Source organism: Cryptomeria japonica, chromosome 4 (assembly GCF_030272615.1).
Source record: "Cryptomeria japonica chromosome 4, Sugi_1.0, whole genome shotgun sequence".
Taxonomy (NCBI): domain Eukaryota; kingdom Viridiplantae; phylum Streptophyta; class Pinopsida; order Cupressales; family Cupressaceae; genus Cryptomeria; species Cryptomeria japonica.
Genome location: NC_081408.1, coordinates 739,489,351 through 739,501,565, shown reverse-complemented (window position 1 = coordinate 739,501,565; position 12,215 = coordinate 739,489,351). Strand labels below are relative to the sequence as shown.

Below are 12,215 nucleotides of genomic sequence, written 5' to 3'. Positions count from 1 at the left end.
TCCATCGTCAGTCTGGGTGTGGCTTATTTCCAACACCAACAAAAATACTTATGTACTTACTGCTTGTTGTGTGCCTGCAAGCCCAAAAAATGAATTTACATTTTTTAGCATGTTTATGGCAAACTGTCAAGTATCCTCAATTCAACCAACGAGATGGTTGCTGACTGAGGATGGGGTGGGATCACATGGCATTGATAGAGGGTCTGAGGGTGGTCTGGGGTATAACACACTAGATAGAGGCTTACTGGGTTATGAGTCAAAATGGTTTATGACACTTAGAGAACAAAAACAATAACAATCAGAGTATTATGCAAGAGGATGAAAGAATGGTAGAACACCATACTAGAATTATAAAGCAAGTTTGTGTTAAAGTAGGAATCTGCAAGTTCTGTTCAATAATCCAAGAGGTTGAATTAATCAACAAATCTTGATAGCTAGAAGCTTATTTGAAGAATTTCTACTATTCACAAAGTGTACAAGTATTTGAGTTTAAGGGATGGCTTGGTAATTACAGTAAGAGCAAGTGCTTGCCTTCTGCCAGAAATTTCCTTATTACATCATTATTTGAAGATATTGCACACATGGCTAACACTATTGTAGCCGTGTGATATCAGGTATGACAAATGAGGGTCTACGTTTTTGTCCACTTGTGCTTGGAATGATGATGAAACTAGCGGTGAAGACACAATTTAATTTGAAGAACCTGTGAGATGATCATAGTTGCAGATAGTCTTGTATCAGTCACCAGGTCTTGAGAAGTCATGTTTCCCATTGTGGAAAGTTGAAAAAATGTGATGAAGGAGTTCTACAACTCGAGCTCTTATCTACCATTTCTCTCTTGACTAGGCACATGATCGAGTTAAACAACATGGTAGATTGGAATTGTTGGATTCCTTGTGTTTGATCCATTTGTCAATGACTTGATACTTTTTTTCAGACATAATGAATCAGGTTTGATTTTAGATGGTTGGGATTCTTTTGTTGCATCTAAATTTGAAAATGGTACACAATTTCTGCATTGAAAATTTGGTGAAGCCTAGGTAAGCTGGATGTCTAAACCTAAGACCTTATCTCCAATCTTCTTAGTGATGGTGTATGGACTATATGGAAGAGGGCAAATCATGTGAAAGTGTTCAATGAGTATGTACTTCTGCAAATATAGTTGTACTATATCACCAACTTTGAACTGTGTGGCAGCTGATGCTGGTCATGGAACTACTCACGTCTAGCATTTGTCCTCTGCAGAAGTGTTTGCGGTTGCTAATGAATGTCGCATCTGATGCTTGTTGTGTCACTGCTGAATTTTCTTAATGCTATTCACATATGTCATGTCCCTCATATTCTACCACCAACATTGAATTGGTGTGGAATCTGATTCTGGTCGTGGTGCTGCTTATGTTTTGCATTTGTCTTCTGTAAAATTGTTTGCAATTGCTGCTGAGTGTGGCATCTGATGCTGGTCATGGGGCTGCTGAATTTTTTAAATACAGATCAGACATGCTACATCCCTTTGAGGCACAAGGCTCAACTGGGTATTCTGATAACCTGTTAAAGAAAAATAAAGATTATTTTACTGTTGGGAGGATAATTCTGCAACTATCTTAATTATTTGAATAAGAGCCCATATAAATGAGTGTGCCAGGTGCAAGTACATCTGATTAACCAAATCTACTTTACCAGTAGACCTAGGAACCAAGAATTAACAAATTTGCTAAATTTTAATTATTTCTCTTGTTTTATACCATATTTCCAAAGCTCTCAATGATGCCTTTTTTGGGGGCACATCTGTTTATTGTTTAGATCTGCCCTTACTGTAGGTAATTTACCGAATTATACTTATCTGTCCTATTGATTGATTTTTCATTTTAGTATATTTTATGGGTAAATAACAGATAACATTGCATTACCAAGTTCATCTTTATAATGTCTTAGCTGGATTCTAATAAGAGCTAGACAAGCAAGAATGTACTGAAATTTGTGAGTAAGATTAGAATTTGCATTTTACAGAAGTTTGGGGGGGACTTCTATGTCTAATTTAAGGTATGAACTACAACTCTTGTGCTTATGCTGATTTTTTACTGGGCAGTATGCTGATCGCCAGCCGATTGGACTGGAGAGAGTGATCAGAACTGTCTCTGCTGAAACAGTTAAAGGTTTCTATCGTCGCTGGTATCACCTAAAGAACATGGCTGTTGTTGCAGTTGGGGATTTTCCTGATACACAGGTTATGATGTCATGAATGCTGTTTGATATATTACTGAGCATTGATAGCAAGATGGCAATTCAATTTATTTTTCCCCGTGGTAAATGCTACTAAAATTTCTCTCATATGTGCAGGGTGTTGTTGACCTGATCAAACTTCATTTTGAGCATAAGCAATGTCTACCTGGACCCCCTCCTACTATTCCTGTTTCTAATGTGCCCTCACATGAGGAGCCTCGATTTTCTTGTTTTGCAGAAGCTGAAGCAGGAGGTGTAAGTATTTCTAAGCCTCTATTTATTTTTTATCGTCAACCTATTGTTAAATTCAAAGATGGAGTTTTGAGATTTTTGGATTTGGACTTATAATATTAATATGTGACAGTCAGCAGTGATGGTGAGCTGTAAGATTCCTTTTTCTGAGATGAAAACCGTAGGAGATTATCGAGAATGGCTTGCAGAAAGCCTGTTCCACAGTGCGTTGAATCAAAGATTTTTCAAAATTTCTCGCCAACGAGATCCACCATTCTTCTCCTGTTCATCATCAGCTGATGTTTGGGTTCACCCTGTAAAGGCTTATGTCATATCGGCTAGTTGCAAAGAAAGAGGAACCATTGAAGCTCTTGAATCTATTTTAATGGAGGTGTTGTATTGAGATGGTTGAAATTGGCTTTCTGTTTCTGTATTGTCTCTTTGGCAAATATTAATAAACTAATAGGACATCTTTTTAGTTGGATTTGATTCTCGGTGTTACAGGTAGCACGAATTCGTGTTCATGGATTTTCAGAACGTGAAATTGCAATAGCTCGTGCTTTCATGATGGCAGATATTGAATCTGCATACCTTGAACGTGATCAGAATCAATCTACAAGCCTGCGAGATGAGTGTCTCCAAGTAAATTATTGATTCCAATTTCCCTTTATTCTTGTTTTCCAGAATCCAAATTAAACATGTGACCTCACATCTTTATTTTGTTCTTGTTTATTTGGCGCTGTTCCTCATTTTATTAATCTATGAAAAGATTACATTTGTGTAGATCATATAGAATTCAACATAGAAAATGTATATTATACAGATTTGTTGGGTTTAGGTCTATCAACTATATAGACTATGATTATGCAGAGAATGTTTGTTTACATGGTATATCCATATAAACAAAAGATTGAAAAGTTATATTCAGTCCAGTTTTTCTTTAAGTTTCAATTTTGAGCTTCTGAATATACATAGAAGAAACTGAGAACTTTATCAGTTGGAATATGATTTGTTTAGTGTGTCAGTTATTTGTTCTCTGCTGATTCCAATAAACGAGTAATTTGTAGAATAATCTCTTGCATCAAGACTTGTAAAATTAGTAATCGAGCTCTTTCCCATTAAGGATGTTTAAAGATTCAATTGCATGCGAGAGAATATGTTTAAATATATTGTTTTCAACTTCATGGTTGTTAGAGATAAACTTTTACTAGTGGCACTCTAATAGTTGGCTTAAATTATGCCAATCCATTTAGTGTTATGGTCAATTATCCTTATGTTCATGAATACGTACATAACACATGGAATTAGAATAAAGCAATTGTAATGTTTTTTAATAACTGGTAGTACTTGTTGGCTTTGGTTCGTTGTAAGTAGTTAATAATGGATTTATCTTAACTGACATCTGTTGGCTTTCCTCTTATATAACTTGACCTCTTGTAGATAGGGACATGTCTGATCCTTTGCTGATCATTCGTAGTCCACTTCCATGTAAGAAGTTAACATGAATGGAGCTATACATGAAATATCCTTTCTACTGTAATTTGAGGATTTAATGCTATGTTTTGTTTAATGGGTTTTTGGTTTCAGAATAGCAATGATATTCAATATTCAAATGAAACACATGCAGCAATGATAGATCGATTTTCCTCTTGATGGAAGATTAAAACATGGCATAATTATTCAATATCTAGTTGACATCAACCTATCCTTTTAAGGCAGAAAAATTTCATGAAGGATTAATCATTACATAAGCCGGTTGTTTGGGATTTCTACTCATATTGATCACTGTAATTTGGGGAATCGTTGCAGGTGAGAAGTCAGATGCAAGCTACAGTGATGAGTCTTCCAAGCAGTAGTATTGTGCTAAGACCCAGTTCGCTGCTATGTACAGGCTGTGATATCTTCCTACAGGCCAATCCTTAGATTTTAAGCTGCCAGCTGCCCATTGTAATTGGTTCAACAATAGATATCGTTCAGGTATGCTGCAGATTCTTCAGTTCAATGCCCTCAATTGGTGTTATATTATCTTCGATGCCGTCCAAACGGTAATGGCGCCACTAGAAGATAGAACAGAATATTGAAATGCAGAAATGTATTTGCAGCGAGTTTTCTGGGGTTCCATCCAGAAGATTTCTTCTCCAGGGGTTTCGTTCTGAGAGAAAAGCTTTTGGGTTCGACTTGCAGAGAGAGAATAACAATAACCAAATGATATTTGTGAATGCCTTCTTCAAATCAATCGGCACCTTATATAATTGGCTAGCCAAGCAAAACGCCAACGATACTTCATTAAATTGTATATGGGCAACAACATTTCAGTATTAAATCCATAACTATGCAAAAAGAGCCCCCTCAACCTTGTTTTATAGCTTTGGAGGGAAAAAAGCCCAAATTTGAAAATATGAAATAATTCATTCCCCCCCAAAAGACCTATTTTTGTAAAATAAAACTAATTTTTATGTGAAAGTCTCCTTCACTTTTTCCCAGGCATCCACTTTTGAGGAGAACAATAAACACTTTATTATAATATAACACTTAAGCAAATATTTTAACATTAAATATTAGAAACTTATATGTACACCTATAATATCCCCGTCCAATTTCTGAAACCAAACAAGCAAAAAGAACCTTGTATGGTCGAGGCGTGGCAGGCCTAGGACACTGTCATTTTAGTTAGTAGCAAGAAATGGATCGCTAGCGAGGGAATAAACTGGTCAATTCTAGGCACGGATCATCTCACACATAACCACTGTCAAAGAAGACACTAGAGATCGCATGAACAAGTAAATAGTATTCTACATGATCATTGTCAATCAAGTAATACAGATTGAGCCCCGTACAAGAGATTATCCTCCACCTTATCACTGTTCAAGAAGGAGAAGTCCGATCTGCATTAATTAATTAACTAATGACAAATTCAGTCATAATGAAGGGGCACAAATTAGTTAAGTGTTGCAAAGGGATGTCGAAGTGAGACACAATTTCTCAAATCATGCTTATTGTGGAGTATTTAAAGGTAATCACAAGTTCTTCCAAAAGCATTGAAGATTTGTTTTTCATATATTTAATTCAGATTTGAAGTGCCCAAAGAGCCATCAAGCAGTCGAGTAAGGTGGTACTGATCCACCCATTTACAAGGCTAAGGATGCATAAGTAAAGAGTCAATTGAAGCAGAGACTGCACCCAGACATCGCAGAGTTACAAGGGGGTAACACAGGCAGAGTGACCAGACTTGACAACCAGATCCGTGAGTGCTCAAAATGCATGGTCCTAAGGGAGTATTCAGGAAGAGTGATCAGATTCTGACAAATATTAAGAGCAGATCAGTAACCTCTTTAATTGATTGCAAATACATTATATATCAGAAACTTAGGCCTGTTGATTCTATGAATATTCTGAACACTTGTAATAATTAAAAAAGGGAACACATCAATTCAGTAATCTTTATATGTTTTTGTCAGATATTCTTATATCTGATGGAAATTGTATGACTCATTCTTTCACATATGTTGTTTCAATCAAGGCCTTAACAAAATAATCACAATTCACACATTTGTGCAAACAAGTTGACAATAGAATTTGAACAATAATAGGCAAGAATACTTAGAGAACTATCTAAGAACATTACAGTGGTATCAGAGCTGGTAAACCTGCCAGCCTGTGGAGGTTTATGAGTGAAAGAGAGAGAAGATATTACAATAGGAAGATAAGAAGACAGTCAAAGCCTGCCCAAGTTCCGGAGGGGGAGACAACATCAAATATCTTGGGTATCCACCAAGGATCTGTTGTGACCTAATCACACATCACTCCATTTCAAATGGGGACCCCCTACTTTTTAGGTCCTCTCGGTCTTTTGGTTTTGGTTTTTGGGTCCTTTTGCGACAGTCTCGTCAGTCCTCTCAGATTGTAGGTGTTTGGGGGTCAATTTGATCAAGTCTGCAGCTCGTTTGAGCAAATTTGGTTAAGTCTGGAGCGTGTTTTGTATGTTTTAGGGTTTTAACCTTCAAACTTGAATTTGAGGCCTTTCCTTTAGGGTTTTGGAAAAGTTGAGTGTTGCATTGGAATTAGGACCCTTTAAGGATCTTGCACTTCAAATTTTAGCAAATTCTGAGCAGCTTTCTATTTTTAGAAAGTTCCTATTTTTTAGGGATTTCATTGCCTCCCTGATTGGTCTAATTTTGCCAAAAATAAAGCTTACTATTTTTAGTAGTTTCCATTTTTAGTAAGTTTCTATTTTTAGTAAGTGTCCCTGCGTCTCGTTTTGCGCTAACTTTGACATTTTGAAACACTTTCTATTTCGGGAAAGTTTACGTTTGACAGGTTCTTCGCAGAAGACAACATTTTTGAACATTTCTAAATCTGGAAAATTCAAATAAGCAGGCTACTGATCAAAAAAATGGCTAAGTGTGGGAAACATTGAAAATTGACGTCTGGCATTGAAAATCCACTTCAATTCCCAAAAATGGCATCTTGGTCTAGAAAAGTTCAAAATTGACGGTCTGGAAACAAGCAAATAAAATAGCGCCCAAGATGGCAGAGGGGCGCTAAAACCATAGTGCCATGGAAATCTAAAAACCGATGAAATTCCTTGACCATGGCAAAATGGCGCCCAAGTCAGATTTTGGGTGCCAAAATCAAGATGCCTTGGAAAAAGTGAAATGGCATTCCTTGACACTGCTAGTTATGGCGCCAAACTGAGGGTGGCATGGAAAAGTAACCAAATCAAAAAAATTCTTCCTCTATGCCTAATTAGCGCCCAAGCAAGGTTGAAGGTGTTGGAATGGGGTTAGCCTGGAAAGTTAACAAAATGCCCAAATTCCACCATACAGTGATTTTGGCGCCCAAGTCCAAGACAGGGCGTCGAAATGGCAAGGACATGGAAAAACTAGCGAAGGCACAAAGTGAAATAGCGCCCAATTCAAGTCATTGGTGCCAGAATCAAAATGCCATGGATGAATCAAAAGATGAAAATTTTCCAAGGCAAGGAAATTGAAAAGTCAAGGATGAACTGGAAGAAATTTTTTTGAAAAATCCATTTTTCGGGCATAAAAAAATAGGATGTGTAAAATCAGTGAAAAATCTCCTCCAGAGCAAGGAAAATTCGAAGTTTCAAGAAAATTCTTCATAAATCAAAACTTTCTCTCCTTAAGTTTTCTCTCTCATAGGGTTTTCTGCCAAGTGGATGGATAATAAGAATCTTAAGTCAATCTTTCAGAAAATCCCTCCAAAATTAAAAAAATGGAAAGTTGGTGAGTTGGCGACACAAGAAGAAAGAATATTGCAAATTATGATGCACAACTCAATGCATTAAAGGAAAATTCCATTTTGGAACTCAACTATGAAGGCGGGCCCTGTTTGAATGGCATCTTGGATAGGAAAGTATGACACATCATTAAAACAATTGCCAAATTTGATCCTTGCCAACTTAGCAGCATGTTGGAGAAATTCTATATAAACGTGCAAGTATAATTCATTTCTTACGTGAGAATTTGGAGAAAGAAAAGTTGGAGAGAAAGTGCACAAGGTCAGATTTGAAGAATTTTCATTCCTTTCAAGAAGCTTTGATCACAGGAGAAAATGGCTGAATCAAGCAAAGCAACAACTATTACTAGGCAGGCACAGATAAAAGCAAAAGTGAAGGGATTCCTTTCGGAATCCAAGATGGTGTCCAGCTGGAAAGAAATCAGCGACACAAATCTAGGGACATTCAACCTGGCTGCTTTTCGGATTAGGATGTTTTGGACAGCCGGACATAATCCATCGCGTATGGTTGCCAAGTTTGTTAAAAGCAGAATTGTTGCGGCAGCTGGTTTTCCTCCATATATTCAATGTCCGGAGTTGATCTTGGAATGCACAAAACACTACAACCCAGAGAGAAGTGCTATTTTAACAAGTGGCAAGCTTCTGGCCAACTTGACTTCGGAGGCTATTGGTGAAATCTTTGGGATACCATCACATCATTCCATGACCTATAGGACTATGAATGGAGCTACAACAGTGTATGATGCAGGTCCTGACAAATGTGTTGAAGTTATCAACAAGAATTGGATGTAGAAGCCTAGACCACATATTTCCAAAATGCCTAAGACAGTCACCATTTTTGAATTCAAGTAGAAGTATGTGGATTTGATGATGATGTTAAGCAAGATAATGGGTTGTCCACATGCTATAAATTTTGAAATATGGATGTTTTCTACATTGGTGAAGTCATGAATGCCAATGGAATGGTAGACTGGGCTAGATTAATCAGTGATTATGTGTATGAGCAGTTGAAAGATTTGAAGGAGAAGAGGACCCAATCCTTCTATATGAATTCTTATGTAATTAATTCACTCACAAGGATGGGTGGCTTTGATGGCTTGCCGAGAAAGGGGCCCATGGGATGTGGGCCAACACAGTTGAAAGTTTATGAATGCTATCCTCAGCTACACCTACACAACACCAATTCTTTCAAACTGGTAAATGACACTTTTACTGTGTACCTAACCATATTTATGTAGAATGAGCTTCACAAGAGAGTGTCGCTAGAAGCCAGGGCTTTGGTACAGAAGTTTGGGGCCATGTTTGTGCAGTTTCCAAAGTTCACTTATATGGAGACACAAGGATTCTCGTACCAACCATATAAATTACCGAGGTATCTGTCTGATAAACTGGTGTTGCTGGAGCTTATAAGACAATTGCTAACCTATGTCCAAATTCAGAAGAAGAAAAGAAACCTGTTTGTTGAATTCCCTATTGTCCTTGGTGATTATGTGGAAGTGTGCCCGAACTTGGTAGTAGTTGAAAAGGCAACAGAGGAATTGGCATTCTATGCACCCAGATCTCACTATTAATCCATATTGTAAAATTAGGAAAGTTGTTGGATTAAAATTTGTGCATAAGTTTCACCTAGAAGATTATTGGGCAAGTGCCAAGGATGGTCTTGAGGCCAGGAAGAAAATGTTTTCCTGGCTACACCTTGACACAATCAGAATAGGTGAAATAATTCAAGTGTCAGATCAGGTAAAAGAGTATACAAACGTAGTGTAGTCGGAGTTTGGAAATGTCAAGGACCAACCCATCCAGTTGCCAGATTGGTCAGAACCGGTTGCCAGATTGGTCAGTAGATGACTTAGCCATTTTAGCCAGGCCGGTTCTGAAGTTCACCAGGCAGTGGGTTGATCGACATATGAAGGTGTTGAATGAGAAAAATGTCCACTTGAGCTACCAGTTAATGGGAAGTCTGGATTCCCACAGTGAGGCCACAAAAGGCTCTTCACAAGCCCAAGTTGAAGAAGGAGAAATTCAGGGAGGAAAAGTTGGACCTAGTGATGGAAAGACGGCTCCAAAGAGGCCTAAGACAAAGAAAAGGAAAGAGGCTAAGCCAAGTAGTCAACCAAAAATTCAGCCAGCTGTTCAGCAAGTAGAAAAGGGCAAGGGTGGAAGAAGCCCAATCCCCAGCCAATTCTTCTAGTGTACGAGAAGTGGAAATGTTTGCACAAGGGACTTTGGGAAATCAGCCTCAAGATAATGCACTTGCACATGATGTTCTTAGCATTAGCGCTATACATAGGCCTACCCAGCTAGGAGAGCAGAGACAAGAACTTCCTCCTCATTTAGAGGAACCATGCCAGGATAATTTCGTAGAAACAATCCTTGGAGAGATGGAGGAAGCTTCACAGGAGCAGGAACATATGTAAATTCAGGATCAGTCGATAACTGCTCTAGATTGGCTGATTGACAGATTAAGGAAAGAATCAGAGAAAGAAGTAGATCCAGCACAAGAGTTGGAAGAACTTTTGAAGAGAATGGAGACACCTGCAGAGAAGAAGGCTGCCCGAAAACTCTCCAAGGTCATAAGAGATGAGTCTGGATCTCGAACTTTGCATATAGATGAGCGTATAGTAGATAAGGACAAGAATGAGATCACGCTAGATGATTATGTAATCAGAGAAGTTGATTTGGGGCGTGCTTCCACAGTGCAGATGATGGAAGACTTTGAAGGGTCATCCTTGGCCATGAGAGAAAAGATGCAAAAGATGAAAGAAAAGTGTAGAAGGCTAAAAAAATGAAAACAAGGCCTTGTGTGAATATGTTAAAATCTTCAAGCATCCGCTTAGGGAGGCAGATCCATCCTTTGTTCCTCCTCCCTCTCTTCCTAAAGAGGTCATTGATGACGCTAAAACAATCAGGAAAATAGCCCAGGATTCCAAGGAATGGGTGGAGGATGTCTTCGTTGCAGTTGGAAAATTCATTGAAGACTTTGCTCATCTTCACTCCAGACTTGTTGCCCTTTTGAATAGGGTAGAGGCGACGGATGGTCTATGGGAGGATGTTCACATTTATTAGGATTTGACCATTCCACAACTCAGAGCCTTGATGAAGATTCCGAAGAAGACACTAATAGAAGGGAAGGTAATCCTGTAAAATGAAATTTATGACTTCCTGCGGTGGTTTTGCGTCGTTTGTTCCAGAAAGGATATCTGTGAAAGGTTCAACATGGAGTCTTTAACTTTAAAAGACTCAATTAGAAGGGTATAGGATGAAATTATCAGTGCGATTGAGACATTATTCGCAAGAAAGTTGAATGAGGGCAGAGTGACTGTCAACTTCCTGAGGTCTTAGATGCATGAATTCTTCTTTGTGGGATCGTTTTCCAAGAAACATTTTGAAAATGTTTCTTTATTTTCCAGCACTATGAAGAGAACACAGGAAATGGTGGTAGAATGGGAGAACTTTTTCTCCAAAAGCGAAGAAGAAATTACTTTGATGGAGTATAGGATATAAAGTGAGCCAAGTGTCTCCATAGGAGGAATTGGAGGCTGTCATCGCCAAATTCATCACTTATGCCATTAATGAGCGAGACAATGGTCGTCCATTTTTGGACGAGAATCTTTTGATCGAATAGTAGTGGCACCCTTATTGCTGGAATATTTTGACCAAGTGGCGGTCCGGTCAATGCATGTCTAATTTATGGAACATCTTTTGCATGCAGCTGCCACATTTATGATATGGTAGATTCCTTTTGCATGTAGCTGCCACATTTATGATATTATGGTAGATTCCTTTTGCATGTTGCCGTCGCGGGTGAAGGTGGTGGAGCATTTAAAGGATTATGGGCGATTTTGCATGAGGGAATATTCATTGCATGTTAGGCAAATTTAGTAGATAAGGGTGCATTTAATGCATTTTGATGCAAATTTAAATAAGTTGGAATTAATTGTATATGGGCATTTATTGTAGATTCCCACCTTGTTGCATCATGTGTGGGGAATCTTTTGGGAAAACCCTAATTAGGGTTTGCATGTAGCCAAGGCATGAAGCCTATATGAAGGGTCGACCCCCCTCATTTGCAAGAGAGGAAAGATTGATTTTGAGATTTTTGTGATAAGTTGTGAAGTAGCAAACATAATACATTGTTCAATTTGATGGTGTATTCTTGTTTTGTTTTATGACTTGCATGGTCTCACTCTCTTCACTTAGATTAGATTTGCTTTCAAGTTGTTAGACAAACGGGATTTGATGAGATTGTTTATAGTGTAAACCCTCGCTCATACCTTTGGTTGGTAGCTGATTGTTATTAACTGTGCAAGGTTAGTCTAAGCATTTTATACGTGGGAACTTAACTTCGATCATCGGGTGGACATTGTTTGTTGACAGTGTTCATTGGTGGTCTGAAAACATTTCGCACAACCTTTGAAGATTGCACCGCCTTTGTGTAGTTGTCTTATAGTGGTGAAGCAAAGTGTGGGTTGGTTTCACTTAAGCAATCCCTATCTCCTTGTTCT

General features: G+C 38.2%; 1 protein-coding gene across 5 annotated transcripts in view; it reads left to right on the top strand.

Moving 5' to 3' along the window:
- Positions 1-12,215, top strand: part of LOC131027437 (zinc protease PQQL-like) — a 280,047-nt gene that overhangs the window by 64,246 nt on the left and 203,586 nt on the right. For all 5 annotated transcript variants that reach the window (XR_009102496.2, XR_009372379.1, XM_057957497.2 and 2 more), the window contains exons 4-7: positions 2,087-2,224; positions 2,338-2,475; positions 2,585-2,842; positions 2,956-3,093. Coding sequence is in view for 3 of the 5 variants with exons in the window: in XM_057957497.2 (XP_057813480.1) it covers positions 2,087-2,224; positions 2,338-2,475; positions 2,585-2,842; positions 2,956-3,093 (672 nt within the window). In the remaining 2 variants the exon portion in view is untranslated. The remainder of the gene's footprint in view (positions 1-2,086; positions 2,225-2,337; positions 2,476-2,584; positions 2,843-2,955; positions 3,094-12,215) is intronic.